The sequence below is a fragment of the Sander lucioperca genome, chromosome 4, assembly GCF_008315115.2.
Source record: "Sander lucioperca isolate FBNREF2018 chromosome 4, SLUC_FBN_1.2, whole genome shotgun sequence".
NCBI classification, from domain to species: domain Eukaryota; kingdom Metazoa; phylum Chordata; class Actinopteri; order Perciformes; family Percidae; genus Sander; species Sander lucioperca.
Window position 1 is genome coordinate 32644217 of NC_050176.1, and position 25554 is coordinate 32669770.

Below are 25554 nucleotides of genomic sequence, written 5' to 3' on the forward strand. Positions count from 1 at the left end.
AAAAAAAAGCCAGGAAAACTGTGACTGTAGCAGCGAGCATCAGAGACTATCTTCTGTGGCTTAGTGTTAAAAACATCATGAACTGCAACGTCCCCGGTTCGAATCTGGCTGGGGACCATTGTTGCATCTCTCTTCTTGTTTCCTGTTGTCTCTTTTGTTTCACTGTCTATTAGACAGTGAAACAAAACAAATGCCAAGTACCTAAAGTATATTGGTCAGATATTTCCTGTTTCCTGAAACATTCATGTATGCCTGTTTGTGTAAACATGTTAAACAAATGCATTTGAAAAGTTTGGCTTATTATTTAGTTATATGATCAAAAAGGGTTTTGCAAAAAAAAAACATGTTTATAATCAGCAAAGGTATCAAAAAATGTATCTGTTATTGTCACGTCCTAAAAATTTCAGAAATCTTTGCCAGAAAACACATTATGTAGCCAAGACATGACAACGCCAGTAATATACTGAAAGTTATCCATACCTATATTCAGCCTAAATAATCATGAAAAGAAAAGTCTAATTGTGGATTTAGTAAAATTTATTTATCTACAATTATCCCCCTATTCAGGCATACAGACTGATAGATTCTTTATTCATTTCAATGTGGCTCATAAACTGATAAGTTACACAATATCATACAGAAGCTGGATGCCAGTACTGGACAAAAAGTTGCAAAAATATCTTTTTTGTCTTTACATGTTTTCTGTCAGTGTTTTGCAGCATATTGTAGAGCGGTCAGGTTGTGTCGTCAAAGTGAAATGGAACAACTTGAGTGTTAAAATACTGTATCATTGAACTCGAACTGATTGGGGTGTGAAGATGAATTCAGGGTGCAGCACAGTGACACATTGCAGGGGATGCTGATGCTGTAGGTGCATCGTTCGTTGTCTTTATGATAAAATGAGAATAATATCAAATCCGTTTACAGTTGCATTGTTGCTACATTTCAAATCTTCCTTTCTAAATTTTCCAGATGACTTGTGAGTCAATATTAACCTAGTGTTTTTCTTGTGATTACAAACTATATGACAATACATTATAATAAACACAAGACTGGTAAAATCCATCACAAACTGATGGTTAAAAGTAGCAGAGATGAATGCACTGACATGTTTGAATCTTTTTTGCTGCCGCTAAAAAACTGAATCCTTGGAAAAATGACAAAATAACTAACATGTACGTGTGACGTGACAAGAAGGTAAAGAAACGTGAAGATAGCATGGCAGCTGGAGAGAGAAACTGCATCAATAGATTAGTCCTCTTCCTCAGTTTCTCAGTCAAGTTTTTTTTCTTGCCTGTGGGCAGACAAATATTCCCCATCTCTCCTTATCTTTTCTTTCAGTGTTTTTCCTCTAGTCCTCGTCTTCATCCTCCTCGAAATCGTCATCTGTCTGGTCCCTGGCGTCGAGGTCGTCTTCATCGTCCACCTGAAAGGAAAGTGTCACTAAAGTCTAACTAAAGCAAACACACAAAACACAGCTGAGTGGTCAGGACATATGCATGTCTTTGAAGTTGTAAAGCTTACTACACAGGACATCTGTGCTACCAAAAACTGCCACAGTTCACTGGTTAAGCTGGGAGCAGACCTTAAGATTATTAAAAGCTTGGAAGTCTAGTTTTTGTCTTGATAGTCAGATCAAATGAATGAGCAGATACGGAGGACAACACGCTGGACATCAGGTAGACTTAGGCCTCCTTCACACTGGCTGTGTGGCGTGAGCGTGTCAGCTGCGTGGCGCGTCCGTTTTTATTTCGGCTCCCATGTTAACAGGTTAGAGCTTGCGGCTCGAGCCGCGCCGAAAACACGTGCATGCTAGAAATAGGGCCGAAGCCTATTTTTCACGCGACACGCAAGCGTGTTGGAAGCGTTTCCAGGCAAAATAGAATACAAAAAGATGTTTATATGTCACTTTGACACGAATACATTTAATAAATGACATTTTGATGTTTGAAAGTCTCTAGGTTTTGACATAAATGCAGATATAAATGTAATAAAAAAAAAAATAATAATAATTATCTATTTTCAAATACTGCACCTGTCAATACAGAACGAAATATTCTGTAGCCTATTTTGTCGTCAATACTGCAGACGATGTCTTTGCTGTAATCAAATCTTTATATATTTATGTTTAACATGAAGCATACACACTATTGTTTCATTTGATCAATGGGAAACATACATGTGTACAGACAAGGCTAGCAGCAGCAGCGCCGCGTCAGACACCTTTCTGACAGAAACAGCACACGCAGCCAGTGTGAAGCCGGGCTTACAGTGCACGTCTGCGCTGTGGCCCCCGTGAGCAATCGCAGCTATTCAAGTCAATGGTTGATATTCCACCAGCCGCGCCATGGCGCGTCCCAGAAGCATGCGTGAAGCGGTGCTCCGCTGAAGATACACACCAGGTCTATTTTCACGCGAGCCGCAGGCCGTTCGGACAGCCGGGCAGGAAGTGAAACAGCGAGACTATGCAGTCAATTTACCAAAGTAGAGACAATATAATCTGCGAGTCGGGCAGGCAAGACGCTCCGCTTCTGAGACGTTCCCGGTGTGATATGGCGTGTGGCGGAGGACGGAACAAAACCGGAACGCAGCACAGACGTGCCCAGTGGAAAATCGGGGTTAGAGTTGCACGCTGAAACATGCTCTTTGTGCTGCATGTAGCCAAGTGTGCAGGGGGGCGATTCAGAGACATTCACACAGCTGTTTTCTTCATACTTTTTACCTTTTATGTTTTGAACCCAATTACTGACAAAGGTCGGATCAACTAATCAGCCTCTGCAACCTACAGTTGCTCATATCCTACATTCTCTATGTAGGTTTGCGGAGACGCGTTTGTTCCCAGAAGCATAATTCCATTTTACGGTAACCTCCGCAATCCTGTAACAACACCAGTTCTGGTACGGAAGCAGAAACAACATCTATCAAAAACAGTTGGCCTTGCTAATTTATGATTTTGAGTGAGATGTTGGATGTACACAAGTGCAACAAGAGCTCAAGGCAACTGAACCTCATCAAAGTGAGGTGAAGCTGTTGCACTGCATTGAAACTAGTAAGTAAATTATAAAATGACTGTCTTTCAGAGCAGCAGTTTGGTGCTCGCTTTTCAGCCAGTTTATTGGTGTTGACAATCCAGATTCCAGCGTTAGAAAATCAAACCACCACACAAGCCAATTTGATTGACTTAGTCTTGGAGCAACAATATGAGTTTCAGTCACATTTTAGTCATTAGACTGTTAGTTGGAATCCACGTTTAGTCAACAAAAACATTTTAGTCTAGTTTGTATCTGAACTTTTAGTCTCATTTTTGAATATTGTAATTTATTTAGTCATATTTACTGTTTTCATAGCTTAGTTATTATTTAGTTGTGGTGTTGGCGTCATAGAAAAAAGATTGTCAACAAAACCTTTCTGTCATAGTTTTCCTTTCGCACATTAATCAGTCTGTCTATGAAAACTCCATTCTCCACAAGTTTAGATGAGTGAGGTTTCACAGCAGTAAAGCTTTTCAGCACTTATAAGAAGATAAAAGGTTGTGCGAACTATGTAAATTAGAAGAAGTTGAGAATGAATCCCATTTCCTTTTGTATTGTCCTTATTATCTTCCATGAAATGTCTGTTCAAAATGCTGAAATGTTCTGGTGTACTGATGATGGCCAAATAGAGTGGTTGTTTAGATTTAATACATTTAAGTTGGCAACTTTTGTCTCTAGAGCATGGCAAAAAAAGACAAGAAGTTTTATTTGTTTCATTTATGTTGCTATTGTGGTATCTGGCCCCTTGCTATGAATAATGGTGTCTTGTAAGCCCGTTTGGGCTGGGCATACTTTTTTTTGTGCATGACACAATATTAAAAATTATTCATTCATTTATTCATTCATATAAGATGATGAGTTAAAACTCCTGAGGAATTTAATGAAAATTATAATACTGATTGTGTACCGTCTCTCCCAGGTCTTTGAGTTTCTGCTTGAGGCTGTGGATCTTCTGGTCCTGGTCTGCCAGCAGCATCAGCAGGTCGTCCTGCTCCTTCTTGGACTCTTGCACCTCCGTTTGTAGCTTGGCCTGCTCCGTCTGCAGGATGGCCACCGTGCTGGTGGCTGAAGCCAGCTGCTGCTCCAGCTCCGCCCGGCTCTCTGACAAGCTCTTTGCTTCCTCCTGAACCAACGAAGAACATGGAGAGGACAGAGACAGGAGGGAAAAAGGTGTAGATGTTGAATAGAAAATGATGGGAACCCAGGAAAAACCCCAAACATCCAATGAATAAAATAAATCATTTCAAAGAGGTCAGAGCCAACTGGTGTTTAAATAGTTGAAACAAATCAGGGTGAAGTAAAGTGATGCTTTACAGTCATACACACATTTTGTTGAACAGTTATTCTACACACCTTGAGTCTCTCGGTCTCAGTCGTCTGTGCTGCAAGTCTGCTCTCCACTTCTGCCATCTTGGCAGCGTCTAATGAGCCGTCACTGCTGGAGACTGCGTCCGAGGACTGAGAGAAACCAGTGGCAGGTTGATTCATTTAGCATCTGTCAAGATATAATGTGATATATTTGGCACAAAATGTCATATTTGCATGATATTTACCCCAGCTTCAGCTCTTCTGAGCAGCTCTTGTCTCTCCGTCTTCATCTGGTTGATTTCTGCCGACTGGGACTCGACCTGACTCCTCAGAGCCTCCAGCTCCTGCAACAAACAGAGTCAAACAAACAAACTAAAAATATGAAAAATGCTTTCCATTGAAGTTTTGTAGGGTTAAGTCTGGTGATATTCTGGGAACAAACACGCTGGGGCAAAGTGACAGAGGGCAGGGAAGTCCAAAAGAATTAACAGTAGGCCTGCACGATATCAGGAAAATATCTAAATGCAATTATTTTTGACTGATATTGCAATTGCGATTTGATTGACGATATTGGAAGGAATGATCATTTTTGTATCATTATTCTCATTTTCCCTGAAAAATATAAAAATTAAAAAAATTAAATGATTATAGTGTGATTTTTGGGAGGATCTGTACCAAACAAAGATTTTTTCTACTTTAGCCTGTAGGATACAATATTAAATCAGAATGGTTTGACATATATTATGCCCCCTGCGATTTTGATAACATTGTGATTAATTGTGCAGCCCTAATTAACAGGCAGACCAATGATGTTGGTTTTCGTCTTTTCATGGGATTTGGTGACAAAAAGAGAAATATAGAATAATACCAGCTTCAACCCTTACACATACATTCATTGGAAAACAAAGGTCAGTTCCACACTCTTGAAGGGGAAGTGTATTAGTGATGAATCCCACCTTGAGCAGTTCTGTGTTGTCTGATCCTCCTGCTGAACCTTCTGCTGTCTCTGACCTCTACAGTTACATACAGAGAAAACAAAATACATTACTGACACACTATAATGTCCTTTTCACAATGACAGGATTAAAGTAAAACTCTACATCCACTTCTAACTGTAAGATTATAGTTAGAATAGGGCTGAAACTAACGACTATTTTCATCAATCAATTAATCTGCGGATTATTTTCTTATTCCTCGTTTATATAATGTCAGAAAACTGTAAAAAAAAAAAAAAAAAAAAGCATCCATCAGAGTTTCTCCAGAGCCGAAGGTGACATCTTCAAATGTCTTGTTTTGTCAGAACAACAGCCCAAACATAAATGTTAACATAATGTTCAATTTAAAATGATAAAAAGGTGAAGAAAGGAGGCAAATCATCAAATTGAAGAAGCCGAAACTTGGAGATGTTTGGAGTTTTTGCTTAAAAAGTAACTTAAATCATCAAAATCGATTATCAAAATAGTTGCCTATTCATTTTTTGTGGATCAACCAAGTGCAGCTCTAATTCAGTCTGTCTTACAAACGAGCACACAAACTAAGTCCCCTGGGAAGTGTTTCTCAAGTTGTTGGAAGTTCTGTTGTAAGAATTTATTTGTTGTTTTAAGTCATTTTAGTTCGCCAGAAAACTGTAGTTGGTATCCATATGCTGTAATGTTGTCTGGCTGTTTCCATGATAATGAAGGTGTGGTTTGAAGTTCAGTGTCATTTATTATCCAAAGTCTATCTGCTGTTTATATGTTATGCATGGATCAGACCACAGAAAACTAAACACCAGTTTGTGTAATAATGTCAGCTGTTTCAATCATGTTCTGTGTACAGTGACCACCGTTGCTGTTTGGGAAACGCTCCCCAGGGAGTCACAGAATTGTGTCTGGAGGGGGTGATGGATGTCTGTGTCACACACACACACATTTACTAACCAGGGTGTTGATGAGTGCATCTTTGTCATGGAGTTGTGTCTGAAGGAGTGTGTGCTGCTTGCGCAGCTCCTCCACCTCCTCTCTGAGCTGTGTGAGCTCCTCCGTCTGCAGCCCGTTCACCTGAGAGCTGTCTCCCTGGCTGTTAGATTGATTCTGGTTCTCCTTACCTGAAGTGTAAACACACACAAACGTGAAAACGTGATATAAATGTTGAAGTTACTGATTTTTGTATAATGTACACAACAAAAAACCAACTACTGAAAACACAGCAATACAGCCCGAGTGATACTGGATTCTTTTTAGGCTCATACGGATTTCGATATTCAGGAGTTTAAGAAAAAAACTGAAGAACAACGTGTTGACCAATATATCAGCCTGGACTATTTATCAGTGTCTGTAGTACAGTCAATCATCATATTATGGGAAGAGTTTGGATTGTTTCAGTTAGTCTTTTAGTGAGTCTCTTTAGAGGCAAGTCTGTTTACAGCCTGGGTTTTACTTACATAGTTTTTAGCCATTATTCTATGCAGTTATGATAACATTTTACTCACTATTTAAAATTCTTTAGATAAGGCATTGTGCACTCTGCTCCATTCAGCAATTATACAGAGAAACAATGAAACCACATAAGCCATCAGACATGTTTAAACTGTCTATTTTTAACATCTGGTTGCTATTGTTCCTTCCTGGTTTAAGTCTGAGCTACAGTATTTATTGTAGTTGTCCATGTACATAGCATTTGACTTAGGGCTGGGCAATATTTCAATATTATATCGATATCGTGATATGAGACTAGATATCGTCTTAGATTTTGAAGAATTGTAATATCGTTACATGGTAAGTAAAGTCTTTTCCTGGTTTTAAAGGCTGCATTACAGTAAGGTGATGTCATTTTCTGAATTTACCAGACTGTTCTAGCTGTTCTATTATTTGCCTTTAACCACTTAGTCATTATATATCCACATTATGATGGTTATTTATCTAAAATCTAAATGTGGAAGATATTTTGTGAAAGCACCAATTGTCAACCTTACAATATTGTTGCAATATCGACATCGAGGTGTTTGGTCAAAAATATCGTGATATTTGATTTTCCCCATATCGCCCAGCCCTAATTTGACTGCACTGAACCAGTCTGATGGACAATTCTGGTGCATCCATTCTAATTTTCACTTCTGAATAAGTGATATGACATAATGAGTTAGATGAGAAGAATGATATCACTCTCGTGTCTGTGCATCAAGTACAGCGCTAGAGTTAGGATGTTGTTAGCTTAGCATAAATACTGGAAGCAAGGAGACATGGTTAGTCTGGCCCTGTCCTAAGTTCAAATATACATTTAGCAGTACCTGTAAAACTCACAAATTAATATGTTGCATCTCGTTTGTTTAATACAAACAACAATTTTTTTTTTTTCAGAGGAGCTACATGATGTAACTATTTCTTGACTAACAACAGTTTATCCATCCACCGAGTACTTCTGTGCAGCGTCTCAAGCCTTAGCAAGGATTGCCAGATTATATGGTCGGGGAGCATAGGTTTTAGTATGTGTTTCTGTACAGGTATGGTGGTACTAAAATCTGCAACATTACTGAGATGACAAGACTCCATGCGATCACTACACCTTCCCTTTGTTTGCCAAGAAATTGCTACATAACTCCCTTAAAACCACAAATTGCCCTTTTCACATTGTGTATGTGAAAGAAAGCGATTAAGTGTATTTCCCAAAAGTTTGTTGAACTACTCCCTCTCTGAACCTCTCTGATTGTGCATGTTGTTGCCCTGTGCACACACTGTTGTAAAACTGTATCTTGCGATGTCACTGCATATCACTGTTGCCTCATATCGCAGCAATGAAGCAGTAAAATGTTATAATCAACAGGGATGGTGGCCAAAAATATGAAAACAAGACCAGAGTTGTTAAAAGTTAATAATTAAATCACACGGAAAATGAATTAAAGACATTTAACTTTTCCAAAATCACTTTAGGATAGGATTAAAATGTGCTTATTGTTCATTCAACTATCACAACCAGACACAAACAACTCCTACCAGTCAACCAATGAGGTGAACCCACCTAATTTGAGCTTGAGGATGTTGTACTGATCCTTGTGCTGCTGGATCTGGGCCAGCTGCTGGGTGACTGTAGTCTGCATCTGTTCGTTCTGAGACGACATGGACGCTACCTGCTCCTTCAGCTCCTGGATCTGAGCATCCTGAGGATCGCACAATCAAAATAAATACTATTTAAGTAGGTTGTACATTGTTATTCGCCACTTGTATATACGTTTGTACATTCTTTCCTTTGTATTTTTGTATCTTTATTTTTGAATAGTTGTTGTATTCTATCCTATTTATTATTTCTTGTATATTCTGTATGTGTGCTATGTGTCTTATATTTTGCTGATGTAGCACTGAAATTTCCCAATTTGGGATCAATAAAGTAAATCTAATCTAATTTAATCTGACTAAAACAGTCAACAGGAAAGTGCATCAAACATAAATAACATCAAATACACATACATGAAAAACAATGCAAAATACGTCAGTTGTTTACCTGTTCTCTGATCAGCTCTTTATACTGGGTTACAATGTTGTCATGTTGTTCTAATGTCTTCTTCACCTCCTCTTCCTTCTTCTCATCCTCACTGGATTTGTGAACTGCCTTGGTGATCACGCCTGTGTGGAGTAGCGGGAGAAATACTTAGTAGAACACCATTTAACTTTGCAACTGCCATGATGAATTAACCATCACTGGATGTGGAGAATTCACTTTGACTGACCCTCCAGTTCTTTGACCAGCTTGGTGAACTCGTGGTCGAACAGCATCTGCTCCGGAGACGGAAAGACTGGCTGAGGCTTCTGAGCCGCCCGCGAGTACAGCTCATGTTTGGTGATGAAGCCCAGTTTCTCTACAAAGTTTTCCTTTCCAATCCGCTTCTCGATGAGCTGCTTTAGCTTTTCTCTAAAGGAGGAAAGAGACAACATGGCAGGTCTTAAAACAGGATACAGCGCTTTAACCAACTCTGTGTTGACATGATTAATCTGATCTTTCCTTCGCTTCATCGGGTTGGGGCATTTAGATAACTTTGGCTAACATATGGACAATTCTGGAAAAACTTGAGTACTTATTGAGGGCTATTTCTATGATTATCATGCTGTATCTGTATATTGACACATCACATGGAGAAACTGTGTTCCCACAGTAAAGCTTCAGTTAGTCCAAATTCAGTGCCAAATAACAAAAACAACACTCAATAACTTCAATAAACAAAAAATAAACCAATACTGGTTATAATATGCGGGGGTATGATGGTGTGTGAACTGGGCAGGTCATGTAAATATGTCTACAGAGTTATTTTCAAGGTGTGTGTGTGTGTGTGTGTGTGTGTGTGAGTTAACACTTACTTGGTGTAGTTTTCCAGCGAGTTGTCGTTGTAATAGATGCAGATGCCGAGAAGCAGCGCACACAGGCCCTGCACCAGCCTTTCATCCTCTCCCAAGTTCTCGGAGATCTGTGCTGTCAGCTGCAGGAATCACACCGAGTCAAGGATTCATTCAACACCAGTCAGTTTTAGACTCAAACACACTATTTTGTTTAACCTGGAAGTAGAATACGATGATATATAGTACATACTGTAGCTGTCAATCTGAATGAGAAGATTTAACTGAATTCCTTAAAGGTTATAAGTTAAATATTATAAATATTCAATCCAGTTTGTTAACAAATCTAAGACTAAATACATTTATTGTAATGAAATTGGTGGATGGCTTGCAAGCTGCTTTGAGGATACAAAGGGAACGTTTTCCTGATTGTGTAGGAAGTGAGTGACAGCGATCGGACAGTTGTTGATCCATGTACACAGCAGCATGAGGAGGCCCACCCTGGTCTGCACTTTACTGCCCTGTAGAGAGAAAAGAAAAGACATCTTAACATGTGCTTCTTGAATGACTATAAAAACAGCTGACAAAAGTCCAAATATGTAATATTGTAGAGATATTAAAACATATTGAGTTTAGACAATGGAGAACCAGATGTTTAATATGTACATGAAGGCACACCATCATAACCTGGATCAGAATTCCATATATATTCCAATATTTCAATTAATTAGAATTTGAATCCTGGTTATAGACTTTTAGATTAAGTCCAGATTGGGACATTAGTTAAGCAACAGTTCTGGTCATTTCTTCAAAAGAGCAAGGTATAATTTGCAAAAGAAATCCAACTATATTATTGCTGATGTATTAAATTCAAACAGGAAAAAATGAATTAAAAACCGGGCTGATAAAATGGCAACAAAAGTGCTTGAATATGAGTTAGTGTTAAAACAAGCATTCATTCTGTTGGCACATTTCATGTCTTCCCATCTGGACGTGCACTTGATTAAAGTAAACCCATCAACGCTTAACTGGGAACACTTCAATCACATCAACCATTAGTAGTTAATAAAGTTATCGCAAACAAAAAACAACGAGACAGTCAAAATTAATACATTCAGTAAATTTAACAAGGTTAGGCGTCCTGTATTAAGAAATTCCCTAAAAACTGTATCTTTATTTCCAGCAATCTATCAAGTATACAATTTTCAATTAGTTAGTGCCTCTCGTTTTTGCAGGGGTGCCCTGAATGCCTTGAGTTGAAAAAAACTTCCAACTCAGAGCGGAAAAGCACCCAACGCTGTGAAGTTTTTTGCTTCCTTTTAACCCTGTGTTGTAAGAGGAGGAATGCAGACGGAAATGGAAATATATATGGGGCAACTATTTGAAAGAAAGGAGGGCAGAGAAGGACAAATGTGCTTTTTAAGAATGAAAAAGGGACTAATAATAAAGAGGTGATATAAAAATGACCATGCATTTCCATGAAAACAGTTTTGAGAAACAGGTGAGAGGTTTCAGATCTGCAACAGACCTCAACATGGATATTCTTTCCTTTTTACAAAAGTCAGCTCAGCATCAGCTTCTAATTATGCATAATAATTTATCTCAATCAGCTGTTGCAAAAGAAAGCATGATTTTCATGGAGTTGGAATGCAAGATGATGAAAATCAATACACATTAAAACACAGAGCAGAGGCGATTTATAATCTGTAAACTCTACACTGTAGCTTAAGGCTGCTAATAAATTGGTGCAAACACTTAATGCGCCCCATGCTTTAAGAAGAGCAGACCTCTTTCCTGTACAGAAATGCCAAAATTGAGAATTGAGTAATGAGGAGCAAGGTGTGGGTAAAAACCAGGGGTTGATGCAGACTGTCTAAGTGAAGCCAAAACATTTGGATCGCCCCTGGTGGCTAGCTGTCGTAAATCCTGCCCCCTCCATGTTAGCAGGCCAAATAAAAATATCTAATTACACGTCAAATAATCTTTTCCCAGAGATGGTTTCTGTCATTTTAAGTAGTTCTGATCACGCTGATGTTTGTTCAAGTGTTCATTTTTCTCATAAGTTTGGTTTTTATTAGTTATTTGATGCTATGAAAACAGGGTGAAACGTCATGCTTGACAACTGTGACTGACTCGTGATTGGTCGAGCGAGTGTATGGGTGGGACTTTGATACCGCGGCTCAACTGCCCGGTCACTACTGCGCAGACTCTGGCTCCAAAATTACAAGATGGCGGCGACCATATCCGGGATATTTTGGCTTTACTTTTGTACAGTGGGAGGAAGTGGAGACGTGTCATCCATATTTATATACAGTCTCTGGTAAAAACTTATCAGCATTACATACTACAAAAACTTACGAAATCACCTTTTCAGATTTAGTCTCCAAATATGACGTTATGCAAAATGAAGAGGAAAACAAAAAGACAGGAAAATGACCACAAGTATTATTTGAACAAACATTGGCTTCTGCAACAACAAAAACACATACTCTGCTTCTTTATGTGTTTGTGGTTAAAACTACAGCCTGACGAAAATCGAAGACTCAAGCGAGAAGAATAAAGGCACATCCCTTCCTTCAAACTGAAAACCACCATTACAATGAGTTTTAACATCAACATGTAACCTTTAACTCTCAAAGCTAACTGACCACATTCTTGTCAGCCTGGGGGCTCGTAGGGGTGGGAGCAATAAGAATTAGCATACTCAGATTCTAGTCAGAATATGAGTCTGATACTGCTCCATTGGGCTGTGATCATGGGGCGCGTTTCAACCGAACCAGGAAAGAAAATGCCTCTGCACTCAATTGGATAGACCTACAACCAATCAGCGCAACGGAGACAGACATCACAGAAGCTGCGAGTCAAAGGCAGGCTTCGACAGAGCAAAGGCAGAGGTGGCAGTTTCCGTGTCGTGCGGACGGGTGTGGCAATGTGTATACATACGTGATCGCGGTTCTGTGTTCCTCTTTCAAAATGAATGCGCTGTCGATATCTTCTATAACAGACGCGATGGCGGAATCTACACATCTCAATTCTCCAGCAGCAGCCATCTTTGTTGTAAACAAATTCAACCCCAGCGCTCTTTGGTGACATGATTGATTACGTTACTGTTGATCATCTGTCCATCATTGTATAAAGCCCACCCTGACAATTTGATTGGCATAGTTGCTCCACAATGGATCAAGTCCAGACCGAACTTCCCGACCTCAAATGTTGCGGGCGGGGCTAAGTTCGGCTGGCATCCAGGCTAGTATAAAGTATAACATCTTTTGGCACCTGCACTGGGCATTTGTAAGCAGGTACATGTAAGTAAGAGAACCAGATGTCTGTGAAAGTTCTCAGTCATTCAGGTCCTAGTTATCCAGGGAAGGGTTAAACTTTAGGATAACTGGACTTGGTTAAAGGTGCTCTCTCGAATGGGAGAAGAAACGTCTTCGGAGCACCTTTAACCAAGACCAGTTTCCCTAAAGTTTAACCCTTCCCTGGTTAAGAGAACCAGACAAACAAGAGTGGAGATCTCTCACTCGGACAGGAAAAGGCCCAAAAGCTGCTGAGGTGCTGCACACTTCCTGAACAGACAGATAAGGGCTTGCAGCACACCAAATGAACCAAAGTCACAGCTCGAAGCAGGTGTTAGAATGACGAAACCCACGAAAAAGCTGCTCTGTCCCTTTTCTCTGTACTTCCCCACTAGTGAACACATTGAGAGCAACGAGAGCTTTTTAATCTGTGGGGACGAGTGCACCTGTGTGCCACACAAATGAGGAAGAACAGGGTCATAGCCATAAGTTAGAGACGAAAGAGAGGTAGTAAAGAGTTAGAGCGAAGATCCCCCAACACATGGGCCAACAAGACCCCTACTACAGATGCCAAGCCAAAATAACCAGCATAGATGGCGCCCAAACACTCACAGCACGCACACACAGACAAAAGTTACTTACCCGCCGGACGATCTTATCTCCCTGCAAAACCACAATAATGTGACACTGTTCTTGACACTTCAGTATTAACCTTTATTTGCCAAAAACCCTTCCTACCCAGACACACATAACCTGTTAGCATCTTCTTTATTCCAGCAGCTAAGTGCCACTGTTATGGTCCTACCTGGGAGAGGATGTTGGTGCACTGTTGCAGCAGGGAGACGGGGGGCTTTCCCAGGCTGGTGGCCAGTTGGACCCTCAGCAGCTGCTCCTTCTGGGTGAGGTTATCCTGGAGGGCGTGAGCCAAGGCCACAGCAGCACACCAGTTGGACAGAGAGTCTACTGAGAACAGACCTCCACACAGCAGCTGGCCCGCTGAGATGGAATTGGCTACGGAAAAAAGTGAGCAAGTCAGTAAAGAAATTATTGTGAATACATAAATAAAGCTGAAGGCAGAATGAACAGCAGTCCATCCATCTTTAGTTGTTGTAATGTGCATTGTGCAACATTTGGTGTACAACAACGTCAAAAACCACTGTACATGTAACACTGTAACATCATAACCTTTAGAAGAAATCCAAACAAACAAGATAATAATATAATAAATGTAATGCCCCTCAAAAGCTGAAATACCGTGTGTGTGTGTGTGTGTGTGTGTGTGTGTGTGTGTGTGTGTGTGTGTGTGTTTATATATATATATATATATATATATAAAGTGGGAATAAGAAGCTTAAAGAATTACTCAAGTTTTACACTGAGGGTGTTTAGTAGTAATCAAACTTTAATGTTGCTCTGGAAAGCTGTTAAAAATTGATTTAAGACACTGCATTCATAAAATGAGTGTTCTCTATAGAAGGAAACTGTCTATACGAGGAAAACACAATGTCTTCTCAGGACAATTTGTCTTCAAACTCCACTTAAAAAGGTTCTCAACTCGGTGCAACTGACCATCAATGGTGGAGGGCAGCAGCGTAGCCACAATCTCCCCCTGTCCTTTCTGGTTTTTGTACAGGAAACACTGGAAACAGTAGAGGACTGCACAGCGAAGGACAAACGGTTGCCTCTCATTCACCATGGACATGAGCAGCACCACGATGGCCGGTCTATGGAGAGACAAACAAGAGAGATCAGAGAGAAAGTTAAGTCAGTTGACTATCAGATGGATATGGGTGATTTAATGTCTTGGCTCATTGGTTGCGTCTTACCTTGGTGGGTTTGAAGGAGCGTTGACAGATGCAAAGTAGTCTTGGTTTACCTGTGAGCCCCTGATGACCTCTGATACAGTGTTGATGGTCTGAAAGAAAGGGGCCAGATCACAAGCTTGAATGCAGTATGTCTCAAAAGGAGCCAAGCCGTCTGAGTAAAGGCTGATTTATGGTTCTGCGAAGACTCCACGCAGAGCTTTTCGCCATATCCTACGTAAGTTTATACTTAGTTAGCATTAGTGTGTGCACCGATCTCTTTAAGAGTATAGCACGTGTGTGTGTGTGTGTGTGTGAGGAGTGTGTGAGGAGTGTGTGGTAGAGTGAGCGAGAGAGTGACTGGAATTACCTTCGGAGTTAGTACAGACTCTAGAGGCATAATGAGAGAAACAAAGTGTCTCCCCTGTGCTTTCTGACCATGGTCGGAAATCTGTAGCAGGAAAAGTTAATTATCTTCTTGATTTCATGTTGTTTATGGAGAAGAAGAACCCGGAAATGAGTAGAGGGAAATGCAACGCTACCGAGCCACGGCAGAGCGACGTGTAGTTACGTTTTTTGAGAGGTGCACATCAGGCTACGGCGTATGGTCGGTATCTCCACGTACCTACGTACGTACCCACAGCGTCTATTTAACGCAGAAGCATAAATCAGCCTTAAGCAATTATTCTTCTCTGTACTGGGTAGTACGTTGTGTCATTACCTCAGTGAGGATGTCAGCAGGCACACCGGTGGCCATGAGGATGGTGCACAGCTGCTGCAGCAGACCACACTGGTACATGGACTTCTGACAGCTAGCTGTAGCTCCAGGAGAGTTCACTGGAGACACCATGACTCGCACCAACTGGGAACAGAACATTGTCATCAAGTTTATAGCAAAACAAGATCCCATTGTTCTGCTTGTTTAATGTGTAAATAGGTTAAATCAACACTTCAACATGACTGTTCTGCATTACCTGCAGCATGAGGTGGAGGTTGGTGACCTTCTGTGCAGACCAGCCAGAGTTATCGTCACCGACCTCAAACCAGGGCTTCATTCTCTGAATGTAGGAGCCCTCCTTAAAGAAATTCTGATTGGAGCTGTTGTTCTTTAGCAGGTTTACCAGAAGCAGCAAACAGTCCTCGACCACAATACCTGCACAGAGGAAAAAAGGATGTGCATTAGGACATATCTCACAAGAAAAACAATGATCTTAACATCGTAATTACAGAAAATCAAGCTTTCGGCATTGAAAATCCTTTTACCTCCATCGCTGCTGCCCTCTTCTGTGATGATATCTAGAAGACGCTCAAATGCGTTTTCAAATGCCACAATTTTCTGAATGGCAGCATTGCTTTTGGTCAGCTGCTGAAGCAACAACAAGCCCTGTTGGAAGCGAAAAACAGGTCGTCGCGCATCTGACACAAAGAACTGTGCTAAACAAACTTAGTGAGCGTTCAGACCAAAATCAGCTCTGCGTTAAAACGATGCAGAGGGCTGCATTAGCGTTAAGGTACCCATGCTGTGAGACAGGAAAGACTAGGAAGTCCAGTTTGAGTAACAAATCTGTGAATTTGGAGGCTTCTCAGTGCAGAAACACTGCACAGTTTATAACACTCTTGACACAAGATTTTACAACTCTGTAAAGTTATCACGGCTGCAATTATTTCATCTTTCGTTGCAACGATTGTGAGGTAATCAGCAGAAATACAACATTCATGTTACAAAGTAATCCACCAGGAATGTGCGCATGCCAGATGACGTTACCTATCGTAGAACTTTTTTGCCAACCGATGGACTGGCCTCATTGAAATGAATGAGAGGGCTGCATTTTTTCACACAGAGCCAAAGTGGGTCTGAACGTCGCAACAGGGACAATTACTCACGTCGTTGCGGATTACTTCTCTAGAGTCTGCCAATAAGTCCATCAATCTGGAAACACCTGCAGATGGTATCATAAATAAAAACTGTGAAATACTGGTTAAAGCAAAACAAGGAAATATTGACAAACTGACTCATCTTTTTGTGTGAGTCGTCAACTTCTGGAGCTAACAGGTGCCGTCAGTAAAGGCATACAGAAATGTTGATATGAAACGGATCAGATGTGGAGAGGACACACTCACCCATGGGGCTGACCAGAATGATACCCTGAACCTGGACACACTGGTTCTTCAGGAGAGCAGTCAGCAGCTTTACCCCGGGCCAACGTACATGGAAGTCAAACTCCTTAAAAAAAAAAAAATCACATCAATGCTTAAGTATGTCAGGCAGTTGTTTAGACAAATATAATAACACAGACGTCTTGCCACTGGAGCAGAAACAGTTCAGTACCTCCAACAGAGCGAGAAGCAGAGTCACATGCTCAGGGTCCTGAACAAACTGTTCTGTAAACTGGGCACCCAGGTCATCTGCCTGCTTCTGGGCAGCCTCATCTGGGAAGGAAAATGAAAGCTGAAATAAGTGACGTCTCCAATAAATACTACATGAGGAATCATAAGTCTAGTGAGGGGACCAGTAGGTTTGTTCACAGCAATCAGCCTGAGTTAGACGGCGATAATAATTAATGATCTGGAACTTCTCAAAACTTTCTTACCAGTCTTTATCGCTGGTGGCTTTCTGCTATTGAATAATGACTTGGAACATGGAACATCAAAATACACTCAAAAAATGTGCCAAGCTCAGGGTGATACTTGTGAACACGCCTTCTGGGAAAATAAAAGGGCGTCACACAGATGAGGGGACAGCTGGAGGGGAGGGTGAACAGGGTGAGCTCAGTAGGGTTACAGTGTATACATGGGAATAAACATTTAATGTGGGATGAGCTGAGAGCTTTAGTGTGACACGCTGGTTAGCAACACCACTGCACTGAGAGCAAGTGTATACTTACCTCGTAATCTGACCATAATTTTAAAAAAAATGGTACTTAAACTTAAACAGTATCTAGCACTGCAGATAGTTTTAGATGTATTTATCCACATTTTGATATATCCATCTCTACAATTTCTGCTTCCAACCCAATAGAGGTCTAGTTTTCTATCAGACCACTTGAATAACAAATTGCCGAAAGGTTCAAATGGAATTTTTGCTCAGTGCCGCCAAAAAGACACTGCCTACCACAGCTATGTAGGCTAATAATCAATGGATAACAATGGATCAAATGAGTAATGTAAAAGGGACCATTTGTTGTGATGAATACACAGAATTATCTACAGAACCTTTTTGCTTCTTTTAGCTCATTGTTTTGGTTTTCTGGCGCACATCTTGACAGTTTTGCTAAACTAGAGCTAAAGAGGCAGAAGGTTGAGACCAAAAATAAAGCTATATACAAAAACAAAAAGCTAGATACTCCTACAGTAAAGGGGAGGAAATATGATTTTTTTGTAATTTGGGTGAACTGATTCTAAAAACTATACAATAACTCCAACACAACAGTGCAAAAACAACCCGCTATTTGAATGTGAGGATAACAAAGGAGCAATGAGAAATGAGAGACAGATGGTCGAGGATGTGATGGTATTAGTGAAGCATTCTTGTTACTACCCAAACACCTTCCATTCACTTTACCAGTGCCGGCATATTTTAGTGTAGTTAGTTAAATAGCAGTACTATTTATGGCAGAGATATCTTGGTTTCAGTACTGACCAGGCATGGAAACATTCTTATTCTTCCCTGAGGCAGGGATAGGGGTTACTGCGTCTGCGAGGGCAAGAGGCGGGAAGAGGAAGTTTTAAGCCTCACCCAACAGCTAGCATTCATTTCAACCACTCTGAAGAATCAGCTGACTGATTCTTGTAAAGATGTGACAACCAACACACAGCCTTGAATTTTATCAGCTATTAAAAATCTGTGTACTGCAAGACTATTAATGTGGTATTTTTTAACAACCCAACCAAGAACAATGTATGATTTTTAGGCGCAGCTGGTGATTTTGGGGGGGGGGGGGGGGGCATGGGATGTGTGTATGGGGGGCGGGGGGGCTCATGCACAGTCAAAGAGTTTTACCTTCTGATTCATCTGTAGGGTTAAAACATGGAAGAGAAAAGAGAGATGAGAATCTTTACATAAAACAGTCATTATCAGTGTACAGAAGAGGGAAATGCAAATTCACTGATGTCCAGTTGACATGAACGGACCTCACACACACATGCAAACAAAACAAAGGCTCAGTCACCGTTTACAACAACTACACAATTAGGAGGAATCATCTTCAAATGATAACCAATTTAAGGTTCTAATAATAATGGGAGGGTTTAATACCTTGCTCTTCCTCCTCATCATTGCAGATGATGTTGTACAGTGTGTCCAAAGCATAGCCAAGGATTTCAGAGTCAGACCTGTTCAAGTAGCAGGAAGAAGCAGAGTGTTAACAAAACACAAGTTTTATTGTTAACAAAACTTGAGTCAAACAAACAACACAATACTATTTTTAGGAGAACATGACCAAACAAAAACACAGAAATACTTTATCAACACACCTGTCAGTTTGCAGTATGTTAATCAAGTGATCCATCGCCTGTGTGCCAACTTCCATGCGATATTTCTATAAAAGATAATAGGGAAGGCGAGTTTATTTGTAAAGTACCTTTCAACAAGGCAAGTAGAAGTGTTGTATATAAGATATAAAAGAAGAAACACAATGTGATATAAAGACACATAAATACGATTTTGAAATAAAAATAAAAAATAAGTTTTAATTGATGAAACAGGACAATAACAGAGTGCAGCTACTGAACCAGCATGGTATCAATGGTCTCAATTTTAATTGAATAAAAGGAGCTGTAAAAACAGAAAACATGACTTGAAATAACTGTTTTCTGAAAGTTTCTTCCTGATATGTGTTGCATAAAAATGTAATGCTGCTTCTGCATGTTTACAGCTTGCACAGAGGTCTGGACAGTTCATAACTTAGCAGCATGTTTTTTGGCCCTAAACCACTTAACGCTTTATAAACCAACAGTAGTATTCTAATAATACTCATAAGATCAGTGATCCACTGTCAGGACAAGACAGTTTTAAAAATAAAGGAATTGTAATCTATATGGACAAAGAAAAATAACAATTCTGAACTTTGTATTATATTTCTTAGAAAATAGAGGAAGTCTACACATCCGTGTCTGTGTTTCTGCACAGCACTGACACCGCTGTGTGTTAATGTGCAACCCTGTGCATCCTAAACCCCTTATTCATGCCTGATAAACTCATTACTCATGGTTGACGTGGCAACCAGTAACAAAACTGTCCATGAACAGAACTGAGAGGTGGCTTTGGAGAGGTCAATGATCAGATCATTTTAATTAGATTTTGACAAATGAGAGCTTTATCCATGACAGTGTTACCGAGGAGAAAACATACATTTACATGACATTAATACAGCGCTACAGGAATTCAACTGCTATTTCCTCCTTTGCTGACAGCTACCCCTGTAGATTAAAACATGTTAATACACTAAACACCTACTGAATAAAAAAAAAATGCTAGAAGAATGTGACTTAACACAAACCCCATCGTACACTCAGTTGCCAGTTTATAATATCTACCTAGACAAAAGTAATGCAGTCAAATACAACAGTCATGCAATAAATCTTTATACGGTTATAACGTTCAGTTTTTATTCAAACTGCTTTTTATACTGAGAGGTGTGGGGCTGCAACAACGAATCGATAAAATCGATAAAATTCGATTATTAAAAAAGTTGGCAACGAATTTCATTATCGATTCGTTGTGTCGCGCGACACGCCACTCAGTCGCAGAGATAAAAGCAAGTGAGTTGAGTGCCGTGCGGAGCGGCGCGGAGCGAAAGAAACGAAAAAAGAGCAGAGCGGAGTAGAGGAAATACGGAGAGAGACCGGAGAGACCCTTAACATCGTTCTGAAACACACGGCGCAGGCAGAGAAATCAGTACGACCTAAGTCATCCAAGGTGTGGGCATTTCACACTAAATAAATCGAAATGTGTTAATTGCAAGATAAGCAAAAGCGACATGGCATGACACGGGCGCACCACGGTGATGATTCAGCACCTAAAACGTAAACATGGTGGAGTCCTTGATGAGAAGGAAGGGAGTTCAACAGCAGGGTAAAGTCACTACACAATCCTACTTTTGTTCCGTTTTGAAGTGAGGAACGTAACGTCCCTCTTCGGGTGCTGGTGTGGTGTTTACTCATTATCCAGCTGACTAGCATGACAAGCTAGCGTTAGCTCGTTAATAACAGTAGTAAAGCAGGCAGGACTAAAGACACGTTTTTATTCACTCGCCTTTTTTGGCCCATTCATTTTTCAATCTATTGTCATGTAGGCTATATATTCTGTGCTTTGTCCCATATCAGTTATTGTTGAGGTATATATTTGTGTGTGTTGTACTTTTTAATTTCATTTTAAAGCTCTTTTATAGCACTTGGTCATCTTAAGCTGTGTTTAAATGTGGTGTACAAATGAACTTAACTTGCACTTACTACAATGATGGTAATAATTTAATGAATAAGCTTCAAGTGATCGTGTGTGTGTGTGTGTGTGTGTGTGTGTGTGTGTGTGTGTGTGTGTGTGTGTGTGTGTGTGTGTGGTCTGTATCTGCTTTTTGGGTTACTTACCTTTACACAACTATTAACTAAAACAACATGTATGTAATTATGTATTGAGTTGATGTAAATTAATGTTTTTTTGTTTTTTGTTTTTTTATCCGATTCATCGATTAATCGAAAAAATAATCAACAGATTAATCGATTATTAAAATAATCGTTAGTTGCAGCCCTAGAGAGGTGTTTTTAGTATATTGTCCACCCCATATCAATGACAGCAAAACTAAATATTGAAAACACTCAGTAAAACCCAACACAATGCAGCAGAACCACAGACTCCAAAATTATTATAAAGTTCAATAAAACAGTTTCAGCAAAAATAGAACATTATAAACTTCATGAAGGTAGTATTTATTGCAGAACTGTTGTATTAGACTTCATTACATTTAGCTAGGTGTACCATATAAACTGGCAACTGAGTGTATTTCTATTGCACCCGTTTCCAATAACTTTATACTTTACTGTACCTTAGAGAGGGACTTAAGAGCCCGGACAGCATCTCTACGGTCTTCTAGGAGCGTCGAGGAGGCTACTCGGTCACATAACTTCTGGATCTGTCAATAGAGGAATCATTATTTATTTTGCTTGCACTTCTGCCTAATATACGATCAAGAGAAGAAATCTGTATTCATGTCTTAATAAGGCGGGGCATTTTGCAGATTAGTGGACGGGATGTTCCCTTATAGTTGTTTGTGTTTTTTTTTCCGTCTGAGGCATTATGAGATGAAAATAAATGCATATGTTTTAATACTTTCCTCTAATCTTTGTTAATTATTGGAAAGGAAACCAGCAGAGATATTCAATCAGTAACATATGTCACAATTGTTTTAATTTAAGGAGCCAAAAAGGTTAGGAAACACTGGTCTAGAGGACAGAATAACTTCTTTCGTTCTAGAAAAGGGCAAGGAATTTTCAATCGCAATGAACACTATACCATAGGTGTAGGGGTCAAGAATACATTTATAATACAGTATATTTACTATATGATTTACTTACTCAAAAGAGTGATTCTTCTGGGATTAATGTTAGTTACTCTTTAAACACCAGTACTGGGAAAGTACTGATGTAACAGTTTCTTGATGAATGTATTGTGCATTCTGCAGGAGGAACACGCAGCCTCCCTGAACAGCCAAAACAGGAATGTCTACCGATAAAGATCTGATTATATGGCTATGCTCCGGCAATGCCTGCAATGCTCTGCATGCCTGTCATATGCTGCTGTACATCAAGATGCTGATTGTTTCATACTGGGATTACACCCTGTGATGATTTGATACTTTATTTTATACCGCTAGAAATTGAATATGTTTGGGTGCTGAACAACAAGCACCTTGAAGATGTCACCTTGTACGGTGATAAGAAATGGTCACTATTTTACGGACTAACCAATTATGAAGACAAGAGAGAGAAGACAATCAGCAGATTAATCGATAATGAAAGTAACCGTTTTTTGCAGACCTACATGACAGTGCATAGCAAGAAGAAGGCCAATTTGTATGTGGTACCAATTGCCTTTAATTCAACCCTTTATACTGGATGTGAATATATTTAGCTTCTGTATTGTTGGAGGTTATTTGAAAATAAAGACATTGTAGGACGATATTGATTGAGGGACTGGCAGCTGATAGTCCTTGTATTCATTATTGCCCGTTTTCTTTCCTTCATGTTCCCATTCATTACAGCTGCACGAAGAGAAACCAGCAGATATGTCAGACAGCCTTGCTGCTGGCTGACAGATATGCTACGTTAGCTAATTAGCCTCCTAAACTAGCTCGTTGTTCTGATGTAGGGAGGGCCCAGCCTCTCAACATGTCATACTGGGTGTTTTTTAGAGAAAGAAATTAACCCTCAGTGTACGAACACAAGTTTTATTGCCGACGTGTGTGTGGTCTCGGTTTGTCAGGTAAACAGTGGTGGAAATGTTAGCTAGCTGCAGTTAGCCGCAGCTAGCCGGGCTGGTTTCCTACCGTCTCCGCTCCGGACGGCTGCGGCCCGGCTGCCTGCCCACCCATCACTCCTCTTAAGAAGTTCATCTTTATAAACGTCCTCTCGGTGCCGTATTCAAAGCGTCTCTCCTTCTAAAAAAAAAAACCTCACACTTCCCCCTCAGTGATCCGTGAACAACTATGTGAATAGAAAACAAAAAAAGGTCCACAATGATGATTGTATACACTGACTAATCGACCCCGGAACACAAATGTGAGGGCACTACGCATGCGCGCAGACGTGGCGATACGTGGCTGATCAGCAGACAATTGAGTTCACTTGTTTAAAGGGCAAGAAAGTCATTGATTATACTGTGAGTGTGAAAGATCATACACTAATACAAAGACCAATTTCATTCAGTTCACTGTGTGAAAAATAATACAAAGGCAGTGATGGAAAAATAATACATAATAATAATTTATGTTGTATCAGCAAAATACTTATCAAGAAGAAAAGTACTGTAGGCTACTTTGTCAGTGCTTATTTAGTAGGCTATATATAATTAGAATAATATTAACATTGAATGTTGTTTTATATAATGATTTAGGCCTACTTTAATTCAAAATGAGGGCCTTGTACTCATATCCTTTACTTCAGTAAAAGTAGAAATACCATTGTCTAAAAATAGTTCAAAGTTACTTACTGTAAGTGAAGGTGCAGAAGTATTATCAGCCAAATGTACATAAAGCATCAAATAAATCTTATTATGCAGAAGGTCTCCTTTCACAGTGTTATATTATGATAGGCTATCAGGATATCAGTGAACTAGTCTTGTACAGAGGCCCTGTGTCAAAATATTAAGATAAATGCAAGATATGATAAATAAGTAAACAGTAAAAAAAAAAAAAAAAAGCAGTAAACAGTAAAAAGCTAAGAGTGAACTGTTTAATTCACACAATACAAAGAATTGCACAAAGGAAATATTGATATTGCAGTTTAGTTAACATTGCGCATGAGTGAGATGTTAGTGATTAGTGTTGAGTATAATCAGGGATGGTTGATTAGGATAGGAGCACTGTAATTCTATGTTTTTATGGATTGATAGATTGAAAACAATTACACATGACCCCATCTGCCATATGGCTGCTCTAATGTGTGGGTTGACCATAGTGACTCACTGTGCTCTTTAGCATGTAGCTTGTACCTTTTATTTTTGTCCCTCACAGGGCCAAAGCACTGATCAGTTAGATCTGAGCTTAGACTGTTTCTCAGTGAACCTTGTTTCACCACACTTGAGAAAAATACGGACAAGCTGATTTGTGTACAGTAATTAAAGTAATTAAGATTCTGTTGATAAAGTGATGCAATATGATTATATAAATGATAATTACAGTAGTAGTGGGTAGCAGTGAGTCATAACACACATCAATTAGCAAAACAAATATGGTTATCACCCCTTGTTTTAAAAAGCTTCTCAGAGGGTCCTCAGAAAACATCTTCTGTCAGCGATGGAACTGATAACGACAGCAGCTCTGATTTTTCTTCTGTGCTTACAGATACAAAACACAGGTAAGAGTCCTTTTCAACCATCGTTCTTTAACGTACTATTTAGAATAGCATATTGTACAGATGATAGAGATGTTTTTATCACCGACTGTCAGAATGCCAAGGCAGTTATACTGAGGTCATGTCCTCAGAGGGTCTCGTATGTTGTACAGACTGTAAAACCGTACAACTGTAAAATATATATATTAGAAATTTCCATTCCACTCCATTATAGACAGCATACCAGCTGAGATCAGTTGCATTGTTTTTTTAACCAGGGCAGCAGTTTTCAGATTACATTATGTGCGTACATAATTGCAAAAGGGGTTCTCGAATGTTTTCTCAGTTAGCCTTTTAAAATGATATCAGATTAGTAAACAGAATGTGACTTTGGAACATTGGATGAATGGTTGCTGATAATGGACAATGTAGATATTGCATTAAAGATCAGCCACTTCTTTCTACAACAGTCGAGAACCCTTTTGCAATTATGTAAACACATAATGTAATCTGAAAACTGCTGCCCTGATTAAAAAAACAATGCAACTGATCTCAGCTGGTATTCTGTCTCTAATGGAGTGGAATGGAAATTTCTAAGTTTGATTGATTGATTTTTATTTGACCACTTAAATATAAAAAAAATATGAAAATATGAAAGTGACCCCAAACTTTTGACCGGTGTGTGTGTGTGTATATATATATATATATATATATATATATATATATATATATATATATTCTTAATTAACTTGACTTACTTGACTAC

General features: G+C 39.6%; 2 protein-coding genes across 7 annotated transcripts in view; both read right to left on the minus strand.

Annotated features, from left to right (window-relative positions):
• The window catches only part of LOC116034220 (dynein heavy chain 8, axonemal-like), a 58966-nt gene extending 50897 nt beyond the window's left edge, over nt 1-8069 (minus strand). Inside the window, exon 1 of the mRNA XM_036000078.1 lies at nt 8054-8069. The gene's annotated coding sequence lies outside the window, so the exon portion shown is untranslated. The remainder of the gene's footprint in view (nt 1-8053) is intronic.
• Nucleotides 520-23550, minus strand: uso1 (USO1 vesicle transport factor). Of its 6 annotated transcripts, none has more exons than XM_031276785.2 (27): nt 23285-23550; nt 21785-21871; nt 19218-19282; nt 19000-19076; nt 18745-18756; nt 18385-18438; nt 17074-17174; nt 16866-16968; nt 16629-16684; nt 16008-16128; nt 15719-15897; nt 15466-15606; nt 14769-14857; nt 14512-14666; nt 13748-13953; nt 13585-13605; nt 10054-10164; nt 9668-9786; nt 9043-9224; nt 8817-8938; nt 8337-8475; nt 6260-6426; nt 5297-5353; nt 4586-4684; nt 4386-4490; nt 3940-4155; nt 520-1426 (listed from the first exon to the last, which is right to left on the minus strand). In XM_031276785.2, exons 1-27 carry the CDS (start codon nt 23348-23350, stop codon nt 1352-1354), a joined length of 2925 nt encoding a protein of 974 aa, XP_031132645.1. In that variant the 5' UTR covers nt 23351-23550; the 3' UTR covers nt 520-1351. The 6 variants fall into 6 exon arrangements, with proteins under 6 accessions (XP_031132645.1, XP_035855972.1, XP_031132647.1 ...); XM_036000079.1 differs by having other exon boundaries at nt 520-1454; XM_031276787.2 differs by lacking the exon at nt 18385-18438.
• Between the last annotated feature and the right edge of the window lie 2004 nt (nt 23551-25554).